The sequence below is a fragment of the Amphiprion ocellaris genome, chromosome 11 (assembly GCF_022539595.1).
Source record: "Amphiprion ocellaris isolate individual 3 ecotype Okinawa chromosome 11, ASM2253959v1, whole genome shotgun sequence".
NCBI classification, from domain to species: Eukaryota; Metazoa; Chordata; class Actinopteri; family Pomacentridae; genus Amphiprion; species Amphiprion ocellaris.
This window is the reverse complement of record NC_072776.1, coordinates 35,506,830-35,532,304: the sequence shown is the minus strand read 5'-3', so window position 1 is coordinate 35,532,304 and position 25,475 is coordinate 35,506,830. Positions and strand designations below refer to the sequence as shown.

The 25,475-nt window shown below is 37.0% G+C and overlaps 1 protein-coding gene across 4 annotated transcripts in view; it reads left to right on the top strand.

Moving 5' to 3' along the window:
• LOC111578199 (diacylglycerol kinase beta) overlaps positions 1-25,475 on the top strand; it is a 95,114-nt gene that overhangs the window by 47,575 nt on the left and 22,064 nt on the right. For all 4 annotated transcript variants that reach the window (XM_055015152.1, XM_055015150.1, XM_055015149.1 and 1 more), the window contains 3 exons: positions 1,603-1,667; positions 7,820-7,910; positions 13,308-13,509. In XM_055015152.1, coding sequence (XP_054871127.1) covers positions 1,603-1,667; positions 7,820-7,910; positions 13,308-13,509 — 358 coding nt within the window. The remainder of the gene's footprint in view (positions 1-1,602; positions 1,668-7,819; positions 7,911-13,307; positions 13,510-25,475) is intronic.

The following is a 25,475-nucleotide window of genomic DNA, read 5'->3' as shown; positions in this document are numbered from 1 at the left end:
GGAGGTTTACTGTGGAAATGCTGCTAGATCAGCTTGAGTTAGTGTTTTTGTGCAGATCTGTCAGCTGGAGGAACCTATAGACTCATAAATATGGACCCTAGATGACCTAAATACAGACTATTCATCTACCTGTTGTTTTCTCATATTAGTCATTTTTTGTGTATAAATTTTAGAAAAAATTGATCCATTGGGTCGGATTTTCTTTTCAGTCTCTCGTCATCTCATCTTGTTGTTTTCTGTCACATTTTGTTGTTTTTTTGTTGTTCTGTGTCTAGTTTGTATTATTTTGGGGTTTTTCGGACATGTTTGGGTCTTTTTTTCTGTCATTTCATCTCGTTTTTGGTCATTTTGTTTCATATTTTTGTCATTTTATGTGTTTTTTTTGGACCCATTTTTTTGTTATTTTGTGCCTTTTTTGTCTCGGTTCTGTCATTTTGTGTCTTTTTTGGTCTCATTTTTGTCATTTTGTGTCTTTTTTTGGTCTCGTTTTTGTCATTTTGTGCCTTTTTTGGTCTCATTTTTGTCATTTTGGGTCTTTTTTGCTCTTGTTTTTGTTATTTTGTGTGTTTTTTGATCTCGTTTTTTTCATTTAGTGTTACTTTTGGTCTCATTTTGTCATTTTGTATCTTTTGGGTCTTGTTTTTGTCATTTTGTGTCTTTTTTGGTCTCGTTTTTATCATTTTGTGTCTTTTTTGGTCTCGTTCTTGCCATTTTGTGTCTTTTTTTGGTCTTGTTTTTGTCATTTTGTGTCTTTTTTGGTTTTGTTTTTGTCATTTTGTGACTTTTTTGTCCCATTTTTGTCATTTTGCGTCTAATTTGGTCTTGTTGTTGTCATTTTGTGTCTAATTTGGGCTTGTTGTTGTCATTTTGTGTCTTTTTTTGGTCTTGTTTTTGTCATTTTGTGTCATTTTTTTGGCCCTGTTTGTCATTTTGTGTCTTTTTTGTCTTGTTTTTGTCATTTTGTGTCTTTTTTGGTCTAATTTTTGTCATTTTGTGTCTTTTTTGGTCCAGTTTTTGTCATTTTGTGTCTAATTTGGTCTTGTTTTTGTCATTTTGTGTCTTTTTTGGGTCCCGTTTGTCATTTTGTGTCTTGTTTTAGTCCCGTTTGTCATTTTCTATCTTTTTTTTATCCCGTTTGTCATTCTGTGTCTTTTTTGGTCTCATTTTTCTCATTTTGTGCCTAATTTGTGTTGTGAACCTGTGCAGATCTGTCAGCTGGAGGAATCTGTATGAAAATCTGTACGGCCTAAATGAAGATTATTTTCATTGCTGATTAATCTGAATGTTGTTTTCTCTGAAGGATCATGTGTCAGTTCTAGAATAAACCAAACATTTTCATTCTCATTGTGACCAAACAGCAGCAGCGAATCCTAACACCTGAAGAAGTGGAAGCAGAAAGAGTCGCTCTTTGGTTTAGAAAGTGACAGAAAAGAGTTATCTGATGATCATCAGCTTCAGCTCAGGTGGTTTGTTAAAACTACAGAGGTTAAACAGAAAAACAGAAATTCTCTGAAGACATCGTGAAAAATGCACTTGGACTTTGTCACTGTGATGTCATGCTGATGTCATACAGGTAACGCCGTCTCCTCTGTTTACCTGCAGGATGCCTCCATCGCTCATCGCTTCCACCTGATGAGAGAAAAACACCCCGAGAAGTTCAACAGCAGGTTAGTGAAGGAAACCTTCAACTTCCTGTTAGTTAAAAACAAACCAGGGAACAGCTGATTGATCTGGAACCAGGTGCACCCCAAGATCAGGACCAGAACCTGAACAGGTCAGGACCAGAACCTGAACAGCTCAGTACTAGAACCTGAATAGATCAGGACCAGAACCTGAATAGATCAGGACCAGAACCTGAACAGGTCAGTACTAGAACCTGAATAGATCAGGACCAGAACCTGAACAGGTCAGGACCAGAACCTGAACAGCTCAGTACTAGAACCTGAACAGATCAGTACTAGAACCTGAACAGATCAGGACCAGAACCTGATTAGATCAGGACCAGAACCTGTACAGCTCAGTACTAGAACCTGATTAGATCAGTACCAGAACCTGAACAGATCAGGACCAGAACCTGAACAGCTCAGTACTAGAACCTGAATAGATCAGTACCAGAACCTGAATAGATCAGGACCAGAACCTGAACAGCTCAGTACTAGAACCTGAACAGGTCAGTACCAGAACCTGAATAGATCAATACTAGAATCTGAATAGATCAATACTAGAATCTGAACAGATCAATACTAGAACCTGAACAGATCAGGACCAGAACCTGAACAGATCGGTAGTTGAACCTGAACATATCAGTACCAGAACCTGAACATATCAATACCAGAACCTGAACAGATCGGTACTAGATCAGACGTGCTCATGGACCATCATCAGTCATTTCTTGACTGATTTAAAGTGGTCTTGAATGATCTTTTGGATCCTTTAGAACGAGTTTATGTAACTTTAGACTTCAGTAGAGTCTTCAACCTTCAGCTCTTCAACCTGTAGATCCAGTCTGACCTGAGCTCAGTGTCATTGTGGATCTGATCTATGTCGGGTTCTCTGTGGTTTACTGGATCAGCTGGTTGGTTTGAGGGTGAATCTTTGAGTGAATGGAGGCAGATGGAGTGGATGTGATGTTCTTCTAATAGCAGGTATCTGTAAAGCAGAACAGCAGCAGCTAATTAAATGTTATGTAATGATGGAAGCTGCTCAGTCTGAACGAAACGCTGATCCAGAGTCGGATTAGAGGAACATCTCCACAGTGAGGAGGCCTTCAATGCACCGCTGGAGAATCTAACTTTACATTTCTGAAGGTTAAAAATCTCAAAATCTGAGCTAAATTTGACAACTTAGCTTAAAACCTGTGATATTTTGAAGAACATACCTCAAAACCTTAATGGTATTTCTACACTAGTGATAGTACTTTTACTTCAGTCTTGAGTATACTACCTTTCTGAAGGACCAGTAGTACTTTTATTACTGGAATAAAAATTCTCTTCCACCTTCACAGATGAATTCAGCAAAACAGCAAAAGTCAGTTTCTGATTTTCCTCCTGACCTGGGATCAGATCTCTGGATGTTCATGACGTTTGCGTGACGACGGGAACATGTATGTTTCCCTCCACGGTTAATGAGAGCACGTATGTGGAAGACAGTAGAGAAGGGAAAGGACTGAAGGCATGTTTGCACTTGTAAACTCAATAATTCATGCTGATCTGTTTCCAGCGTGGTGGAGATAAAAGACAGAAAATCTGTCCTCTGGTCCGTCAGCTGGAGGATGGAAAGGGTTTATCTTCATTTAGAGTCCAACAGTAACATGTAGAACCTTTTATTTCTGCAGAATTTTACGTATTTTTTGGATCATTTTTTGTCTTTAATTGGTCTCATTTTTGTCATTTTGTGTCTTTTTTTGTCATTTTGTGTACTTTAGAGGTCAACAGTACCATGCAGAACCTTTCATTTCTGCAGAACCTTCTTCAGTGGAACTTTTAGATGAAGCCTGAACATAAAGATGCTGAAATAATGCAGCAGCTGAAGCCTGAAACATCAGGATGGAACCTAGAATCTGTTGGTTTTTATTAATAATTTAAAGATGATAAAAACACCGGCAGTGATTTACTGACCCACCATGTGTTTCTGTATTTTTCTATCCAATCAGAATGAAGGAAGTCTTCATGAACATCAGCTCTCCGTGTCTTTCTTAAAAATCCTTTTTAAACACAAGCAGCAGAACTTTAGTGCACATTTTAACCTCCCGTCAGGACTTTGGTTTATCGTCCATAACTGATGTCTGATAACTGTTTTTTTTTTTTAGCAGTTTTACAAGTAATATAACGTTAACGTTATCGATGTGAATGCTTCATTTACATACTGATGTTTTCCAAAATAAAAGAACCAAAAATACCAGATTCAGGAAAAAATAATGTAAAAAAAGAACAAGTGGAATAAAAGAAAACAGAAGTAAAACCCATAAAGACAGGGCTGGAAGTCACAATAATAATAATAGTAAATAAATAAATAAAGGGTAAAACAGAATATAGTGAACAATGAAAAGAACAAAATGTAAAAAAAAATCAAACAGTAAAAATAGATATCTCATAAAAAACATCCTTATTTTTAGCCTTATTGTACTTTTGCATTTCTTCACTTATTTCTTATCTCATCTCATCTTGTCTCATCTCGCCTTATCTCATCTTTTCTGATCCATCATATCTCAACTCATCTCAACTCATCGTATCTCATCTCATCCTTCATGTGTTATCTTCTGATCTCATCTCATCTGATGTCATCTTGCTTTATCTCATCTCATCATTCTTTTCTCATCTTATCTCATTTCATCTCATCTCATGTTATCATCTGATCTCATCTGATCTCATCTTGTTTTATCTCATCTCATCTCAGCACTCTTATATCATCTTATCTCATCTCATCTCGTGTTATCATCTCATCTCATCACATCTAATCTCATCTCACTTTATCTTATCTCATCTAATTTCACCTCATCTCATCTTTCCTTATCTTTGTTATGATACATGAAGGATGAAGCAGTTTGGATGAAATTTCAGGAGCTCAGTTTGACGGAGCTGAACTTTGAGGATTCAGTCTTTTTTGGTTTCTGGCTCATTAATGTTGTTTCTATTTATTTATTTGTTTGTTTGTTTGCTTGTTTATTGTTAAAAATAACTGGTGTTTTAAAACTGCAGCAGGTTTTAGTTTTATTCCTGAACTTTGAGGATATGTTTTCTTGTTGTTGCTTGGGTTGTTTAGTCTCCATGAAGCTGCACAGAGCGACTAGTGCTGGTAGTAATACTGGTAATAACCGATGAGAGCTGGTCCAGCAGCAGGACGTCTCTGGTTTTATTCTGCTAAATGATCTTCAGATCTTCTCCTCTGGTCCGACTGGAGCCCCGGTTCCTCTAAACGGTTCTGCTGCCAGTAAACATCTCTGGATCTTCTTGTTCTCTGAGCTGACGGACGGACGCCGCTGTTCCTTTGTGTTCTGAGGGATGTTTTGGCAGCCGATCGTCTCCACGGCGATTTGGCCTGAAAGGAGCCGAGCAGAACCTCTGACCTTCTGAGGAGGCCCGGGGCTGCATGGAGAACCCGGATCAGAGCTCCATTGTTCTAAGTGACACTCAGAATCCTTCAGTCTGGACGTATGAATCCCACCAGCAGCAGAACCTCCAGCTGGTTCCTCACCGAGGTTCTGGAGGTGTTCTCCAGCCAGAACCACAGATAGATCTGCTCATTAATAGATCTGCTCATTAATAGATCTGATTAGTTCTTCGTCCCACACGGAGACATTTAAAAAACATCAGTAAAAAATATCAAAATAAACCAAAAATACGCATAAAAACAGATGAACTTTTAACTCAGGTGGAATAGTTTTGTTCCAAAAACGTTCTGAGAAAGGTCTAGTAATGTTCAGGCAGGATAAAGTTCTCTAAAGACATATTTTATGGACAAACGTCCTATAATTGTCCCCAGAACATCCTCAGAACATTACAGGCACAATGTTCCACCTTCGTTAACATTTCCATTACCTCTTTGTTACGTTCTACGGTAACAGAGGAGGAACGTTCTGAAAGCAATCTTTAAAACGTGTTCTAGATATTATTGAATTTCCCTCGGGATGAATAAAGTATCTGTCTATCTATTGAGACTTTTTTTTAATAAAACGTTCCTGTTCTGTGATACTATCAAAGATAGAATGTTCTGCCTGCAACGTTCTCAAGATATTTTGTCCCGCGAAATTCGCTGGATTTTGGTAGATTTTTTTCTGAATGTTCTTAAAGAAACATTTCTTTTTTTTCCACAAAAAAATGTTCAAAAATGTGTCTCTTTTTTGTTTTGTTTTGTGTCGTTTGTCTGATGTTTGTCATTTCGTGTCTCATTTTTGTTGTTTTTTTTCTTTTTTTGTCATTTCTCATGTTTTTTGTAATTTTATGTTTCCTTTTTGTCTTGTTTTTTGTCTGTTTTTTGTGTTTTATGCCATTTTTTTGTCTCACTTTGTCATTTTTTGTCTCATTTTTGTCATGTTTTGTCTTGTTTTTTTGTTGTTTTTGTCATTTGTCTCATATTTTTTTTGTTTTGTTTCCCAAAAATGTTGAAAATGTGGACATCAGAAGTTTCGCTGTGAAAATATAGATTAGAACGGGTCAGTTTGACCCTCAGGACGACACGAGGGTTAAACTAGTTCCTCTAACGTCTCGATTATTATTCTGTTAAACTTTATGAATGCATTTGTGTTTGATCAGAGCAGAGGATTAGTCTTCAGATCATAATTAATGAAGCTGTTCATCTGTTTCCACTGAGACGGACGCTAAAAACCCTCATTAACTCTGTTCTCAGCTCCTCTGTGGAGCTTCCTAAGCCTTCCGCCGGTATTCCCACGTTCCTCTCCAAAAAACGACGGATGTGAGAGCATCTAAAAGCTTTAATGAGCTTTAATCTCACCTCTGGTCTCCAGTCGAGCTGCTGCTGGATCTGTATTTATTAATATTTTATATTATAATATAATCTGCTGGTTTATCAGGAGATAAATAAACTGGAACATTTTAAAGTAAATGCTTAAATTAAACCTGGTTCTGCTCTAAACTGTAAAAAATTAAACGCTTTAAACACGTTTCAGCAGTTTACTGAACACATCTGTCCTGTTTCTTTAATTACACATAAAATCTATAATAAAAACAGTAAATAAATCCTCCATCAAATATCTTTTTATTCATATTATTTTTACTGTATTTAAATCTGCAAAAAATATATTAACTCTCACATGAATATAATAACTGTTATTGGAAAGAAAAATTAGGTAAAGAATTGAAAAAGAATTAAAAAATAAAATATTTTTTAAAATAAATAGTAAAAATCTTGTTTTCTTTCCTTTTTTGTTTTATTCGTTTTTTGTTTGATTTAAAATCATAACAAATATTTTTACAGATGTTTTACATTATTGAAAGAAAACTTGTGTATGTTAGGGAATAAATTTTTGTGAGTGTTTTAGGTTTTTTGTGTTTTGGTGTGCTTTGTGTCTGGGAGTTTTGTGTATTTTTATGTGTTTTTTGTGTGTTTCTATGAGTTTTTGTGTGTTTGTGAGTTTTATGTGTGTTTTTTGTGGGGTTTTGTGTGTTTTCTATGTGTTTTGTATGTTTTTTGTGAATTTTTGCGTGTTTTATGTGTTTTGTATGTTCTTTTGTATGTTTTGTGTGTGTTTTGTATATTCATGAGTTTTTGTGTATTTTTGTGAATTTTTGTGTTTTTTTTGTGAGTTTTTGTATGTTTTTTGTGTGTTTTGTGTGTTTTCATATGTTTCTAGGAGTTTTATGTGTCTTTTTTGTGGGGTTTTGTGTTTTTGAGTGTTTTGTGTTTTTTTTTTATGTTTCCATGAGTTTTTGTGTATTTATGTGAGGTTTTGTGTGTTTTATGTGTTTTTGTGTGTGTGTGTGTTTTCTGTGAGGTTTTGTGTAATTGATGTGTGTTTTTATGTATTTTCTGTGTATTCTGTGTGTTTTGTGTGTTTGTGTATATTTTATGTGTTTTTCATGTATTTTGTGTGTGTTTTATGTGTTTTTGTGTGTTTAATGTGTGTTTTTGTGTAGTCATCAGCCAGCAGCAGGTCTCCTGATCAGAGGTGACCTCCTCCTCCTGCTGTTTGTTTTGCTATCATCATGTTTATCTTCTCCGTTATTCAGCTTCAGGGGTCCAATCAGCTTCGACCCTCAGGTCACGTGACCCTCAGGTCACGTGACCGGCGGCATCCTGAGCTGTCAGACGTTCCAACCTGTCTCTGGTTCTAACCTTCTGCTGTGTCCTCTGGTTCCTCCAGGATGAAGAACAAACTGTGGTACTTTGAGTTTGGAACTACGGAGACCATCTCAGCCACCTGCAAGAAGCTCAACGAGTGCATCGAGGTGGAGGTGAGGAACATCTGGTTGAGGTTCTACTGCAGAACGTCACTGAGGTTCCACTGTAGAATGTTCTCCTGAGTCTGTTCACAGAAAACCATCAGATTAATGCTGCAGAGAGAGAATGATGGCCTCGTTCTGTCACACACACATAAATACACTAAAATACACACATAAAACACAGCTTTGCACAAAATAAAACACAAACACAACTTTACACAAAATAATACACACAAACACAGCTTTACACAAAATAAAACACAAATACAGCTTACACAAAATAAAACACACAAACACAACTTTACACAAAATAAAACACACAAACACACCTTTACACAAAATAAAACACAAACACAGCTTTACACAAAATAAAACACACAAACACAACTTTACACAAAATAAAACACACAAACACACCTTTACACAAAATAAAACACAAACACACCTTTACACAAAATAAAACACAAATACAGCTTTACACAAAATAACACACAAACACACCTTTACACAAAATAAAACACAAATACAGCTTTACACAAAATAAAACACAAACACACCTTTACACAAAATAAAACACAAACACACCTTTACACAAAATAAAACACAAATACAGCTTTACACAAAATAAAACACAAATACAGCTTTACACAAAATAAAACACACAAACACAACTTTACACAAAATAAAACACAAACACAGCTTTACACAAAATAAAACACACAAACACAACTTTACACAAAATAAAACACAAACACAGCTTTACACAAACCTACAAGCTGCACAGTGTGTCACCTGGGAGATTTAAGCATCAAGACTCCACAAAACACTAAAATACACAAAATAAAACACAAAACAGACAGAAACACCAAAAAAATGCACACAAACTCCACAAAAACTCACATAAAGCACACAAAGATGCATAAAAATACACAAAAGCCCTCAAAAACACACAAAAACTCACAAAAATACACAAAAAAATACAGAAAATGCACAAAAACTCATAAAACACACAAAACTCACAAAAAATATCCAAATTACACATGAAATCTACAAAAAAATACAAAAAAGTATTAGATGTAAACGTTGACTGTAAATAAATAAATCAATAACTAAATAAAGTAAAATAAAACAGGCCAAAACTTTAAATAATGTTTTTATTTGTTTAATTTTTTTACATAATAATATTTTCTTTTCCTCTGTTTGACTATAAACTGTTTTATTGTATTTTATTCAGCAGCAAAATATGATTTTACATAAATTCATCATTATTTTCACAGTTGTTTTTGTTTTACATTTTTGTAGTATTTAGTATTTTTGCAGTGAAATTGATGTTTTTTTAATTACTGTATTTTTGTGAAATTTCCTGATATTTTACAGATTTTTCCTGTTTTCTTAAATTACAGATATTAATTAGAAAAATCATTAAAAACTTATATATTCATCAGAAATCTATATTTTTACAAATAGTATTTTGTTCCTTGACAACCAAAATAATTATTTTTTAATTATAATTTATTTGCAGATATTTTAAGTTGTTATTTTTGTTTTTTTGTTGAGCAAATTAAAAAAAAAAAAAATTCTCATACCCAGAAAGAGGTTTTCAGTTTGTTTTTGTTTGTGTGTTTTTGCAGTTCATTGTTTGAAAATGTGTTTTGTAATGTTTTTTAAACTTAACTTTCTTTTTTTGCTCTTTTATCTGTTTCCTGTTATTTTACACATTTTATAATTTACAGTTTTGTTAGGTTACAGAAAATATTTAATAAAATCACAGAAAAAAGGTCTGAATTTACATGTTAACTGTTTAAAAAAAGGGTCCAAAATATAAAAAACATTCACATCAAATCTATAAATAGTAATTTACTCTCAGTATTTCTTGCAACATTGAACAGAAAACCGACATTATTTTCTGCTATAAAAATCAGCATAAATCATCATTATTTTCCTTGTATTTGTACTTATTAATTAATTAATTAATTAATTTCTCTGGTTTTATAAGTTACACTTTTATTTCTGTTTCCTCTTTTGCTTCCAGATTTTAAATATTTGTGCCTCAAACTGAACTAATGGGAGCTTCCATCTGTATTTCTGTGATTATTTCTGTGATTATTTCTGGTTTTCTGAGTGTTTTTCTGCCGTGGATCAGAGTTATTCTGCAGATTAAATGTCAGGGACGTCGCCGAGTCGTGACTGTGGGCAGTTAAAGAAAAGACGTTTTCTCTCTGCAGCCTTCAAATGTCTCCATCTGTCTGAGATTCACACTTGACAGGAATTCATCTGATTCATCCTTAATAAAATATTATTATTATTATTATTATTATTATTATTATTATTATTATTATTATTATTATTATTATTATTATTATTATTATTATTATTATTATTATTATTACATTTAAGATTCCTGCTGCACTCGAACTGAAGATCCGGTAAAAACTGAAAAAATCTGCCGGTAAATCAGATTAAAATAAAGTGGAATAATGTAAAACTGGGAAAATAACAGCAAATTATATAATTTTTAAAAAGGGTAATTTTATCATCACAGACTGTAAAAGAAAGAATTATAATTTGTAAAAAAAATAAATAAATACATTTTTGAAAATTATTTGTTTGTTGATTTTGTTTGTTATTCACTGTAACTCAGTACTTTAGAAAAATATTACAATTTTACTGTTTTCTGAATTTGAAAAAACAGAAAAATCTGTAAAAAGATAAGATTATTTACCATTTTCTGTCTTTTTTCTGTTTTCAAGTAATTGCAAATATCTGGAAAAAATTTCTGACTTTAATTCAGTAAAAATGGTGCAGGTGAATTTAATAAAAGAGTAAATTACTATTTTTAAAAGGACACATTTTTTTCTTGTTTTTACGGTCTACATGTAAATTAGTATTTTCTGTGATTTCATTTGTTCTCAGTTGTTCCACAGTCGTTCCTCAGATGATCCTCAGTAGTTTCTCAGCTGTTCCACAGTTGATCCTCAGTTGTTCCTCAACTGTTCCTCAGCTGTTCCTCAGCTGTTCTTCAGCTGTTCTTCAGTTGTTCCTAAACTGTTCCTGAGTTGTTCCACAGTTGTTCCTAAACTGTTCCTGAGCTGTTCCACTGTTGTTCCTTGGCTGTTCCACTGTTGTTCCTCAGCTGTTCCTCAATTGTTCCTCAGTTGTTCCTCAGTTGATCCTCAGTTGTTCTTCAGTTGTTCCTCAGTTGATCCTCAGTTGTTCCTCGGTGTTCAGGTTCTCTTCAGGTTCCTCAGTGGTTTGTTTTATGCTGTATTCCTGCAGTAAAGTCCAGCTCTGACTCTGCACTAATCAGCTGTAAACGCTGAGTCACTGAAGTGTTGTTGACATTCTCACTGTGTGAATTATTGCTGCATACTAATGAGCTGAGACAGAATAATTCAGAGCCAAATGGAATTAATTTATGTCTGTTACCTGCTCACACTTTATTACTGCTGCTGCTGCTTGGCTCCACTTAATAAATCCTCCAACAGAACACATCCTGTTCTAGTGGTTCTGTCCAGCAGCTTCTTCACTCTTTAACACGTAGAACCTTAGAGTGAATCGAATCATCCTGCAGGTCTAAATCCCATCTTATGAAGGTCATCAAGGTCTGTAGATAAAGAAAGTTCTGCCTCAAACAGCAGAAACAGCTTCAAAGAGGTTTTTCCAGGTTTGTCTTGATGACTTCAATGGACAGGAACCTGATGGAACCATTTCTTTACCACGTCTGATGTGTGTTTGGGCTCATTGTCTGGTTGAAACATCCAACTGTGTCCAAGATCAACCTTCTGCTGATAGTTTTAGGTTCTCCTGAAGAACGTGGAGGTGATCCTCCTTCTTCATTATTCCATTTACTTTGTGGAAAGCTCCAGTTCTACAGAGCATGATACTGCCACCACCATGCTTGATGGTAGGTTTGGGGTTCTTTGGGGTTAAAAAAGGACCCACCCAAGACAGTCCTAAACCAGTTCTAAACCAGTCCTAAAAAGGTCTAAAACCAGGACCAAAATCAAACCTAAAGCAGTCAAAACCAGTCAGAATCCAGTCTGAAACCAGTTCTAAACCAAAACTGAAACCAGTTTTAGAAACGGTCCAAAACCACAAAAAAAGAAAACCAGGGCCAAAACCAAACTGAAACTACTCGTAAAAAAAGTCCAAGACCCATCCAAGACCATCAGAAACCAGTCCTCATCTCAGGACCAGATCCAGAGTAAAATAAATCCTAAACCAACTTTAAATCACATCCAAAACCAGGAGAACCAAGACTGAAACCAAACATAAACCAGTCCCAAGAAAGTCCAGAACCAGTCCAACATCCAGTCTGAAACCAGTCCAGAAGCTCTTCTAGAAAGCCCCAGAGCATGATACTGCCACCTCCATGCTTGATGGTAGGTTTGGTGTTCTTGGGGTTGAAGGCCTCACCTTCAGTTTTGTTCCATCTGACCACAGAACTATCCTCCAGAAAGTCTTTTCTTTATCCATGTGATCAGCAGCAGACTTAGTGGAGCTTTAATGTTCTGCTTCTAGAGGAATAACTTCCTTCTTCATGGATCCTCTAGAACCCTGTGGATGCTGACAGCTGTGTTCCAGCAGCTTCTCATTCATTCAGACCTGCTTTCTGATGATTCCTGGTTGACTCTTGACCATCCTGACCAATCGTCTCTCAGCAGCAGGTGATAGTTTGTGTTTTCTTCCTGATGGTGGCAGTAACACACCTGGACCATGAACTTTATTCTGACAAACAGATGATTCTGGATCTGAAGCTGCTTTCAAATGGCTCCCAGTGACTTTCTGACTTGTTCAAGTCAATGATTTTCTTCTTCAGATCTTTGCTGAGCTCCTCAGACTTTCCCACTGTAGTGTTTGAGTCAATGAGTGGATCTAATGAGTTCTATTTGAACTGGATCAGAGGAGTCAGCAGCTGTAGTCAACTGGAGTCACTCAGGAGAAGTTAAGAGGCCATGAAACTGAGAAAATTAGATTAACACAACTTTCTACATCAACAAAACTGAAAAATCAAGTTGCTAAAGGTATATATTTGACCTAACAAATGTCATATTTCCAGAAGAACTTTAATAAATCTATGAAAGAACCAAAATGCAGGATAGTTTTTTGTGTTTCAATGATTCCATCATAGAAAATTCAGAGTACGAGGAGTCATAGAAACTCAAGGCTGAATGATAAACATTGACTTTATAGTTGATGGAAACTTCTATTCCTGACTGTGTATTCTGCTTAAAAAACAAGAAAATCATCTTTAATTTTCGGCTTCTTGGAGATCAAGTTTTCTTTTCTATCTCAGCTCTTTGAACGCTGTTATTGACCTGAACCTGACTGTTAGCATGAAGCTACATGATTATTATTATTGATTATTACACTATTCTGTGGTATGAATCGAAGCTGTTCTGTGTTCAGTGCGACGGCATCATCCTGGACCTCAGCAACACATCCTTGGAGGGCATCGCGGTGCTCAACATTCCCAGCATGCACGGCGGCTCCAACCTGTGGGGGGAAACCAAGAAGAGGAGGAACTACAACCGCATGAGCAAGAAGGTTCCCGACAGGACGCCGGTCAGCACCGTGACTGACGCCAAGGAGCTCAAGTTCTGCATCCAAGGTGAGTCTGGGAGGGGAGGGTACCTGGGAGTTACCTGGGAGTTACCTGGGAGTTACCTGGATATAGGTAAGAGATGTCTGATCTAAAGACGTCAGCTGGTAGAAACACTAAGTTTTATATCGTATAATTCTTTCTTATATGTCCGATCCAAAGAGTGCGACCAGTTGAGTTGTAGTATGGGTCCTGCTTCTGGGTCGCCCACTCAATCTGCTGATCTACAGGGACGCCCAGAGAGGGGATATTTTTAGTTCTAAAAAGGAAAAAGAACAATTTGGACGTATAAAAGTAGAACTTGGCGCTTTTCTCTGTAAGTTTCAAACCATTCGTGATCTGTACGAGGACTCGGTACTAAAACTGAACACTGAACCTGATGACAGCCTTTAAGGCTTGTTTTGTTTTTAAAAATCACCAAGAAGACGACATTCATCAGCACAGCTTTAATTACATTTAACAAAAAAGTCTTTATTGATTTTACGTGAATTTTTTTCCAAGACTCCACAAATGTTTCCAACACTGGTAAAAACTCTCCTCATTATACAGATTTCACTGCATACATTTTTCTGCAGTTCAACCAAGAACTCTGTGAATTTTTGTGATGTGAATGTTGGTTGTAGCTGAGTCACTTTAGATTTTATAGTTGCCACAAAGAGCACAGAATTTTTTATTATTTTACAGAATCTGGTTAAAGCAAATAGTTTTATTTTTGGCAATTTTTAAAATGAAACCAGTGGAATAAAGTGGTTGTAAGTCTGTGCAGATTCTGTCATCAGGTAGACAGCAGCTGGACTTCTGGTTGGTTCAGGAAGACGTTTCACCTTCAGAGAGACTCTTTGTGATGATTTTGCCTATTTTTGTGGTGATTTTGCCTATTTTTGTGGTGATTTTGCATGTTTTTGTATAAACTGCATCTTTTTGGAGCAATTTTGCCTCATTTTGTGGCGATTTTGTTTCTTTTTGCAGTGATTTCGCCTCTATGGTGGTCATTTTGCATGTTTCTGTTGTGATTTTGCCTCTTTTTGTGATGATTTTAAGTCTTTTTGTGATGATTTTGAGTATTTTTGTGATGATTCTGCATAATTTTGTGGTGATTTTGCACTACCCTTGTCCAACAACCTCTCTGACGTGGTGTCAGTTTGTTGATTTCTACTGAAGCTCCTACGATTAAAGTGTTGGTTGATAAAGTATCATAACTTGAAGCTTGGATTTGGTTCAGTTTGCTGTCAGAAAATCTGATCATTGTTTGTTAGTTTTTGGCTGATAAATAATGTAGTTTTATAGATTTTCAGAGGTTAAAGTTGATTATTTCTGTGTTGATGGAACTAAAACGGATTTAATTCTCTACTTCTGTCAGTTTGTGTCTGATAAATAGTGTAGTTTTATAGATTATTTCTGTGTTGATGGAACTAAAACAGATTTAATTGTCTACTTCTGTCAGTTTTCTGTTGCTCTCTGTATCCGCTTCAACACGAACCACAGAATTGAAACTCTGAGCTCTTCCAAGGTTTCTTCTTCTCCGTCCATCCCACTTTGTCTCCGTGCCGACCGAACTAAAGCTTGTTTCCATGGAGACGCAGCGCCGGAGCGGAGAAAAGAGACGAAGGAGGAAGAAAGAGCAAAGCGCTAAATAAAAACAGTCTGAGCTCTGGGCAGGAAGTGATTATTTTCAACATGTTTACTGCAGAAAGGAGGGATGTTAGAGTCAGATGGAGAAGAAATAATAAATAAAAAACCAGTGAAACAGCAGCAGGTCACAGGAAGGGCCATCCTAAAGTTCTGATTTAGTTCTGGTTGTAACATTAAAAAGCTATAATAATACTATAATGATAATAAATAAATTAATTAATTAATTAATTAATAATAATTACTATTTTTTTTTTTACTTTATTGAAATCCGAAAAAAATCTAATCATAATAATTATTTTTTTAATTAGATTTTTTCAGATTTAAATAAAGTTTGAAAAACAAAAAGGTCAAACTGTAAAAGAACAAATTGTTATTTATACAAATCCAGATTTTTTTGTTTTTATTTTTTATTTGACAGTCAACATGTAAATTAATATATTATTTTCTGATTTTAATAAATATTACTAATTATTAACTCATGTTTAAAATGATAATAATAATAATAATAACTATTATTATTATTATTATTATTATTATTATTATTATTATTATTATTATTATTATTATTAGATTTTTTTCAGATATAAAGTTATAAAACAAAAACCTCAAACTGTGAAAGAACAAATTACTATGTGTAAATATCCAGATTTTTTATTTTTATTTTCTATTTGACAGTCACCATGTAAATCAACTATTTTTTCCAGATTTTTTAAAAATATGACTAATTATTAATTTAAAAAATACTAACCATTTTTTAATCCATTCAACCTATGAAGTAGCTGCAAAAATATATAAATATGTAAAATAACGTTAATTCTTTAATTTATTTTAATACTGTAAAAATTGTGTAGATTTTATGGTCAAGCACGTATATTACACCACTTTATTTGTTTATATATTTATTTATTTATTTATGTGTTTATTTTGAAACAGATATCTGTAATTTAGCCAAGCAGTGGAAATTTTAGTTCTAAAAAAAAAGGAAAAGAAAAACAAATTGTAGGAGAAAAATATTATTTTTATTTTACTAGACATTATCAGTAATTCAACAAACGGGTGAAAACTTGTGAAACAACAGTTTTTAAAAGTATTTATCATTTTCAATCCTTAATGGACATGTTTTTTCTGTGCTACAGTTATATTTTTAGCTAATATAAATACAGTGAATCTGTACAAAACAATGAATTACAATTCATACATTTATCTGAATTGTTTTTTAAGAGTTGACATGTAAATTAATTCTATTTTTCTCTGACTTTAAGAGCTATCTTTGAGAAAACAGATGAAAATTGTCAAATAAAAGTCAATTTTTCTATTAAAATTTGCCTATACTAATTTGTTGTACTTCCAGCAGTCTCCAGTGTGGAGCAGTCTGTCCTGTTGAGTATTTTGAGGTATTTCTGTCCCCAGAAAGCGTCGTGTCACTGAACCTGTAAGAACCTTTGTGCTCGTTGACTCGGCTGGTTGTAAATCTTCAGCCGTGTTTAAACTCCTGACCTAAATCCATACGAAGCCTCTTAAAGAGCCCAACAAACCGTCCTCACCTCATCCCATTACCAACGACCAGAACAGATGGGATCACAGAAAACTCACAGGAAAACTCACTGCATAAGACCTGGACAGGGAAAGGAGACGATGGGACAGAAAACCAGAGACACTGGATGAAGAGAATACAGGCAGCTAGTAGTTGGAGATCCATTCAGCATGGCGGAACATCTTCTAGTAGTTGGAGATCCATTCAGCATGGTGAAACATCTTCTAGTAGTTGGAGATCTATTCAGCATGGTGGAACATCTTCTAGTTGGAGATCCATTCAGCATGGTGGAACATCTTCTAGTAGTTGGAGATCCATCCAGCATGGAGAAACATCTTCTAGTAGTTGGAGATCCATTCAGCATGGAGAAACATCTTCTAGTAGTTGGAGATCCATTCAGCATGGTGAAACACCTTCTAGTTGGAGATCCATCCAGCATGGTGAAACATCTTCTAGTTGGAGATCCATTCAGCATGGAGAAACATCTTCTAGTAGTTGGAGATCCATTCAGCATGGAGAAACATCTTCTACTAGTTGGAGATCCATTCAGCATGGTGGAACATCTTCTAGTAGTTGGAGATCCATTCAGCATGGAGAAACATCTTCTAGTAGTTGGAGATCCATTCAGCAGGGTGGAACATCTTCTAGTAGTTGGAGATCCATTCAGCATGGTGAAACATCTTCTAATAATTGGAGATCCATCCAGCATGGAGAAACATCTTCTAGTAGCTGAAGATCCATTCAGCATGGTGGAACATCTTCTAGTTGGAGATCCATTCAGCATGGAGAAACATCTTCTAGTAGTTGGAGATCCATTCAGCATGGTGAAACATCTTCTAGTAGTTGGAGATCCATTCAGCATGGAGAAACATCTTCTAGTAGTTGGAGATCCATTCAGCATGGCGAAACATCTTCTAGTAGTTGTAGATCCATTCAGCATGGTGAAACATCTTCTAGTAGTTGGAGATCCATTCAGCATGGAGAAACATCCTCTAGTAGTTGGAGATCCATTCAGCATAGTGAAACATCTTCTAGTTGGAGATCCATCCAGCATGGTGAAACATCTTCTAGTTGGAGATCCATTCAGCATGGAGAAACATCTTCTAGTAGTTGGAGATCCATTCAGCATGGTGGAACATCTTCTAGTAGTTGGAGATCCATTCAGCATGGAGAAACATCTTCTAGTAGTTGGAGATCCATTCAGCAGGGTGGAACATCTTCTAGTAGTTGGAGATCCATTCAGCATGGTGGAACATCTTCTAGTTGGAGATCCATTCAGCATGGTGGAACATCTTCTAGTAGTTGGAGATCCATCCAGCATGGACAAACATCTTCTAGTAGTTGGAGATCCATTCAGCATGGAGAAACATCTTCTAGTAGTTGGAGATCCATTCAGCATGGTGGAACATCTTCTAGTAGTTGGAGATCCATTCAGCATGGAGAAACATCTTCTAGTAGTTGGAGATCCATTCAGCATGGTGGAACATCTTCTAGTTGGAGATCCATTCAGCATGGTGAAACATCTTCTAATAATTGGAGATCCATCCAGCATGGACAAACATCTTCTAGTAGTTGGAGATCCATTCAGCATGGAGAAACATCTTCTAGTAGTTGGAGATCCATTCAGCATGGAGAAACATCTTCTAGTAGTTGGAGATCCATTCAGCATGGTGAAACATCTTCTAGTAGTTGGAGATCCATTCAGCATGGAGAAACATCTTCTAGTAGTTGGAGATCCATTCAGCATGGTGAAACATCTTCTAATAATTGGAGATCCATCCAGCATGGAGAAACATCTTCTAGTAGCTGAAGATCCATTCAGCATGGTGGAACATCTTCTAGTTGGAGATCCATTCAGCATGGAGAAACATCTTCTAGTAGTTGGAGATCCATTCAGCATGGTGAAACATCTTCTAGTAGATGGAGATCCATTCAGCATGGAGAAACATCTTCTAGTAGTTGGAGATCCATTCAGCATGGTGAAACATCTTCTAGTAGTTGTAGATCCATTCAGCATGGTGAAACATCTTCTAGTAGTTGGAGATCCATTCAGCATGGTGAAACATCTTCTAGTAGCTGGAGATCCATTCAGCATGGAGAAACATCTTCTAGTAGCTGGAGATCCATTCAGCATGGTGGAACATCTTCTAGTAGTTGGAGATCCATTCAGCATGGTGGAACATCTTCTAGTAGTTGGAGATCCATTCAGCATGGTGGAACATCTTCTAGTAGCTGGAGATCCATTCAGCATGGTGGAACATCTTCTAATAGCTAGAGATCCATTCAGCATGGTGGAACATCTTCTAGTAGCTGGAGATCCATTCAGCATGGTGGAACATCTTCTAGTAGCTGGAGATCCATTCAGCATAGTGGAACATCTTCTAGTAGCTGGAGATCCATTCAGCATGGTGGAACATCTTCTAGTAGCTGGAGATCCATTCAGCATGGTGGAACATCTTCTAGTAGCTGGAGATACATTCAGCATGGTGGAACATCTTTCTACCGCTGATGAACAGAGCTTTTAGAGGTTGTAAAAATTCAAACACATCTCAGATGATTCAACAATTGTACAAAATGACAAAAACATGTTCAAAATGTTCTAAAAGACTATTAAAGTTGACTCAAAATTTGTCAGAAACGAAACAAATTAGTCAAAAATCATCAAAAATCAGCTACACTGGTCCAGAATTATTGAAAAGATTATTCAGAATCAGTCACATTTTGTCCTAAATGATCATGAGAGTAAATCCAACCTCCTGGATCAATAAATAAATGCATCATGGATAAAGCAGTTCAGTATCTGTTCAGAGCTATTCCTTTTCCAGAGAGACTTTATACTGTAGTTTCAAAGTGGCCACAGTGAAGAACATGTGGAGAACCTGGTTGTAGTTCAGAGGATTTAAACGTGTTCAGTAGATGTTTACCTTCATTTTAATTTCTCTGCTGCTTCCTTCACGTAGTTTCTTCTGAATCTTTGTGCTGGAATTTGTTCTGTTGCTCCCTGAGGATTTGGTCTTTATTAAATTAGCTCTAATGCATTCCACTTCCATGTTCACGTTACGTCTACCTCGGTCGCAGTGTTTGCATGTTTCCGTGCATGTTCATCGTAGCACTAAGTGTTTCTGGCAGCTGCTTTCTCTGGCACAATAAACTAAAGCTTTTAAATCCATTTACAGCAGCAGCTAATGCAATCAGAGCGGGTTACCCAGACAAGAAGAAGCCCCGAGCTCTGCTGACCTCACTGTCAGACTCTCTGTGGTTGCTCTACCGGAGAACATCTACAGGAACTAGAGTACAGTCAATGAACCCCAAACATCTACCAGAGAACATCTACAGAACCTGAAACTATAATACAGTCAATGAACCCCAAACATCTACCAGAGAACATCTACAGAACCTGGAACTATAATGCAGTCAATGAAACCCAAACATCTACCGGAGAACATCTACAGGAACTAGAATACAGTTAATGAAACCCAAACATCTACCACAGAACATCTACAGAACCAGGAACTATAATGCAGTCAATGAAACCCAACACTACAAGGTGTCCCTAAAGTCTGAACACAGGAAATCTCATTAACTAGAATGTTTTTGCCTCCTCAGATTAAATATGGCTTTAATGAAAGAAGAAAGAGTTGAACTGGAACTTCTCAGTGGACGTGAAGGATGGACATATGGAGGGTTAGGGCTAAGGTTAGGGTTAATAGGGTTGGGGTTAGGGTTAGTTAGAGTTAGGGGTTATGGTCATCAGAGTTAGGGTTAGTTAGGGTTAGTTAGGTTAGGGGACAAATAACGTGATTAAAAATGTACGCTATGAAAATTGGCACAGGTCTTTACCATGTTATTTTTGTTTCTTTTTTTAATTTTTGTTACCGTTGAATTAAGAAAAAGAAAAAAGAAAAAAGAGAACAAAAGAAGACCAAGAAGAAAAGAAATTATACGTGAGTAATGTGTGTCATATATGTTTGTTTAGAATGTGCTATTTTTGTTTTGAGCATTGATTTGAAATGATTACAATTACTATTTATTTTTGTATTGATTCCGGACCGGACAGATCTCAGAGTACGTTAGTGTTAGGGTTAGTTAGGGTTAGGGTTAGTTAGGGTTAGGGGTCAGGGTTATGGTCATTAGAGTTAGGGTTAGTTAGGGTTTGGGTTAGTAGGGTTTGTTAGGTTTAGGGAATTGATTTTTGGGGGCTGGCAGGAATTTTAGACATGATCAGTCCTTTCATTTCAGCTGATACATTTGTTTATTCAGAACAAAGTTTGTCCATGACACTGCCTTTACTCTGTAAGCTCTTTAACCACCTTCACTACCGTGGAAAAGACAAGTGGAGTCCTCCTTGGATGACGTGCATTAAATCCCTCTGCTATCTTTCACTGATTCATCGGTTCTGGTGGTTTTATCGGCTCCATCTCGGCCTTCTGTTTGTTTCCTCTCAGCTCCTGCTTCACATTTCCTCAACTTCCTGCTGAACTGGAAAAGGACACTCATAAATAAAGTGTCAGCAGCTTGGTGAAGTCAACCTGTGGGAGCATGAGAGATGGTCTCTGTGCTGATCTGCAGAACTTTAATGTTAGTTTCAGTTCAGATCATCACAAACTGAAACGGGACAGTTTATCCACTAACTTCAATACCTGCCGTCTAACTGGGGATGTGTGAGAAAATAGAGGCTAAATATAAATCACACTGCACCCTAAACACCTCATATGCTGAACATCTGCTAACATCTCCCTAAACGCCTCACATGCAGCTCCAGTAGAAGCTAGCTGTTATGTAAGACAAGTTTACAGTCATTAAAGCATTTCAGGACTTTATGGATGTCTGGTTTAACTACAAGTCATTCTGGACAAGTTTTTGTTCTTTTGGACAGTTTTCAAGACATTTGGAACACGTTTTGAGTCATGTTGGTCCTTTTTTCAGTCCTTTTGGAGAGGTTTGAAGTCACTTTGTTCTGAAATGAGGCGTTTAAATGCAGATGTTCCTTAAGTGCACAGAGAAGCTTCTAGTCTCCAACAGTCTGCCTAATTTGACTGTAATTGTTATTTTAAACAAGTACAAAGTCATTTTGAAAACATTTCAAGATTTTATGCACAGGTTTGGTTAAATTGCAAGACATTTTGGACCAGTTCTTGTTCTTTTGGATGGTCTTTCAGTCATTTTGGACACATTTCAAGACATTTCATTAATTGTTAAGTCATTTAGGACAAGATTTGAGTCATTTTAGACCTTTTTTGAGTCCTCTTGGAGAGCCTTGAAGTCATTTTGTTTTGAAATGATGAATTTAAATGCAGATGTTCCCTAAATGTCTCACATGCAGCTACAGTAGGAACTATCTGGTCGACTTTGCATACAGAAGCGTCTAGTCTCCATCAGTTACTGCAGCAGTTTAAACGGTGGAAATTTTAGTGTGAAAAGAGTGAAATAAGGAGTCAGATTTGCCTGATTTGACTTTAATTGTCATTTTAGACATATTTGAGTCATTTTTGCAAGACAAGTTTTTAGTCGATTTTGTTAAGCTGCAGGACAATTTGAACAAGTTTCTGTTTGTTTGGACAACTTTTGAATAATTTTAAACACATTTCAATACATTATGTACAACCGTAAAGTAATTTCAGGCTCGTTTTGCATCAATTTGGACATCTTTTACATCATTTTGTTCAGAAAAAAGTGTTTTGATGTCAAATTTACTGAATTTGACTTTGTGGTTTAGATGAGCTCAGGTAGAAACACAAACTAACTACCTGTGACGTTAGCAGAATCCTTGTATTTGACGTTGCTGTGTGTAAAAGAAAAGAATAATTTACACGTTGACTGTTAAAAACTAAAAAAAAAAAAGGTCTGAAATGTAAACGATATCCACATCAAAAGTTAATATTTTTACCCATGGAATTTAGTTCTTTTCCAACTTTTAACTGTAAAATTTAATTATTTTTATAGTTTTTCATAATCAGCAAAATATATTTATTTTACATTTATTTTTATATATATTTGTACATTTTTCTGTATTTTTCTGCCACCTTTCCTGCCAGATTTTAAAGGTTTAGTTATCAAGACAGACTAATATTTATGAACAAACAGGCTAGTTGGTGCTACAGTCTGTATATCAGGTATTATTTTTATGAATATGTGAGTTTGGTTTCACTTTTTATCTATATAGAAGCCCTGACTATTACTTTTTATTGTATTAAAATCCGCAAAAAAAATAATTATTTTACGTGTATTTTAAATAGATGTATTTATTCTCTGTGTTTTATATGTTAGTCTCTTTTTGCTGTCAGATTTGACTTTTTTGACAGATTTGTGTTTTTAAAGTGTTTTTTTGTTGTGCAGTGATTGTGTCTTTTGATGAGTACTCAGTAATATTTGTTAGTTTCAGAGTAATAGATTACTTAGTGGATGTAGTATTCAGTAATATTTGCTAACCAGCAAATATTATGGTAATCATGGTAATAGATTACTCTGTGGATGTAGTACTAAGTAGTTCTTGCTGGTTTCATGGTAATAGATTACTCTGTGGATGTAGTACTAAGTAGTTCTTGCTGGTTTCATGGTAATAGATTACTCTGTGGATGTAGTACTAAGTAGTTCTTGCTGGTTTCAGGGTAATAGATTACTCTGTGGATGTAGTACTGAGTAATATTTGCTGGGTTCCACCAGAAAACGTTTCTTAAAGACGTCTTTAGAACCTTAAAGGATCTCCTCTGAGGTTCTCCTGCTTTCTGCGTTCTTCACCATCTGCCTGCTGGTGGTGCGTTCAGAGAAACACTCTGTTCTCTCCCCCATAACCTCACCCCCACCGGGATGAGGGGTGAGCCACAGGACTCCAACCATCTGCCACCATCCGACCAGAGACCAGGGAGGATGGGAGGGAGGATGGGAGGGAGGATAGGAGGATGGAGGGAGGATGGGAGGGAGGATAGGAAGGAGGATGGGAGGGAGGACAGGAGGGAGGATAGGAGGATGGAGGGAGGATGGGAGGGAGGATAGGAAGGAGAATGGGAGGGAGGATAGGAGGATGGAGGGAGGATGGGAGGGAGGATAAGAGGATGGAGGGAGGATAGGAAGGAGGATGGAAGGGAGGATAGGAGGATGGAGGGAGGATGGAGGGAGGATAGGAGGATGGGAGGGAGGATAGGAGGGAGGATAGGAGGATGGAGGGAGGATAGGAGGGAGGATAGGAGGATGGAGGGAGGATGGGAGGGAGGATAGGAGGATAGGTGAGGATGGAGGGAGGATAGGAGGGAGGATGGAGGGAGGATGGAGGGAGGATGGGAGGGAGGATAGGAGGATAGGTGAGGATGGAGGGAGGATAGGAGGATGGAGGGAGGATAGGAGGATGGAGGGAGGATAGGAGGGAGGATAGGAGGATGGAGGGAGGATGGGAGGGAGGATAAGAGGATGGAGGGAAGATAGGAGGATGGAGGGAGGATGGGAGGATAGGAGGATAGGTGAGGATGGAGGGAGGATGGAGGGAGGATGGGAGGGAAGATGGGAGGGAGGATAGGAGGATAGGTGAGGATGGAGGGAGGATAGGAGGGAGGATGGTGGGAGAATGGAGGGAGGATAGGAGGACGGGAGGGAGGATGGGAGGGAGGATAGGAGGATTGGTGAGGATGGAGAGAGGATAGGAGGGAGGATGGAGGGAGGATGGAGGGAGGATAGGAGGATGGGAGGGAGGATAGGAGGATGGAGGGAGGATAGGGAGGATGGAGGGAGGATAGGAGGGAGGATGGGAGGGAGGATAGGAGGATGGAGGGAGGATGGGAGGGAGGATAGGAGGATGGAGGGAGGATAGGAGGATGGAGGGAGGATGGGAGGGAGGATAGGAGGATGGAGGATGGGAGGGAGGATAGGAGGATGGAGGGAGGATAGGAGGATGGAGGGAGGATGGGAGGGAGGATAGGAGGATGGAGGATGGGAGGGAGGATAGGATGGAGGGAGGATAGGAGGATGGAGGGAGGATAGGAGGGAGGATAGGAGGATGGAGGGAGGATGGGAGGGAGGATAGGAGGATTGGTGAGGATGGTTGAAGATGGGTGAGACAGGGAGGATGGGGGAGGAAGGGTGAGACAGGATATCTAAATATTGCTGTGTCTAATTTTATCTGGACTCTTGCTGAAGCTGCATCGAAGCCAAAAGAGACGTTTAAGTTTCTAATTAAAGATTTCTGATAAATATCATCAGTCAGCAGAAAACTGAAGGAAGGACTTTAAAGTGTTTAATGTTGGAATCTAGAAAACTAATGAACCAAACAACGATTTTAAAGTGTTTATCTGAAAATCTAAAACCTGAGCAGCAGTTTATTCTAACCTCCACTACATGGTACAAAAATGATATTTTAACTGGAATTTCTTTTAAAAATTCAGTGGTATGACACAGATTTTCCTATTGTGTTAAATTACAGATTGTGTTTCGTTTATTTTTTTAAATGATACAGGAGCTGATTTAAAGGCTTCTCTTGAATAAACTGTGGAAGGTTGTTGATATATTTGTGACTGAACTCGCTAGGTTGCTGCTCACTGAAAGTTAGCAGGCTAACTAGCTCAATGATCTGTTGTATTTGAGAGGCAAAGTCCATGTTGGCTAGCAGTTAGCTTTTCATCTATAGTTTGATGAACGTGGTTTGTTCAGAGAAATTCTACGTGGATGATGGTACAAATGTCTCTTGTTCGGCTTTATTGACAAATTAGTGATGAAGCTAACTAGTTTGTAACAACCTGTCATTAGAATGTTCCCTGTTTCCTAACATGTTAGAAATTAGCTTTTTATCTGTAGTTGCATAAATATGATTTCTAGGCAGAAA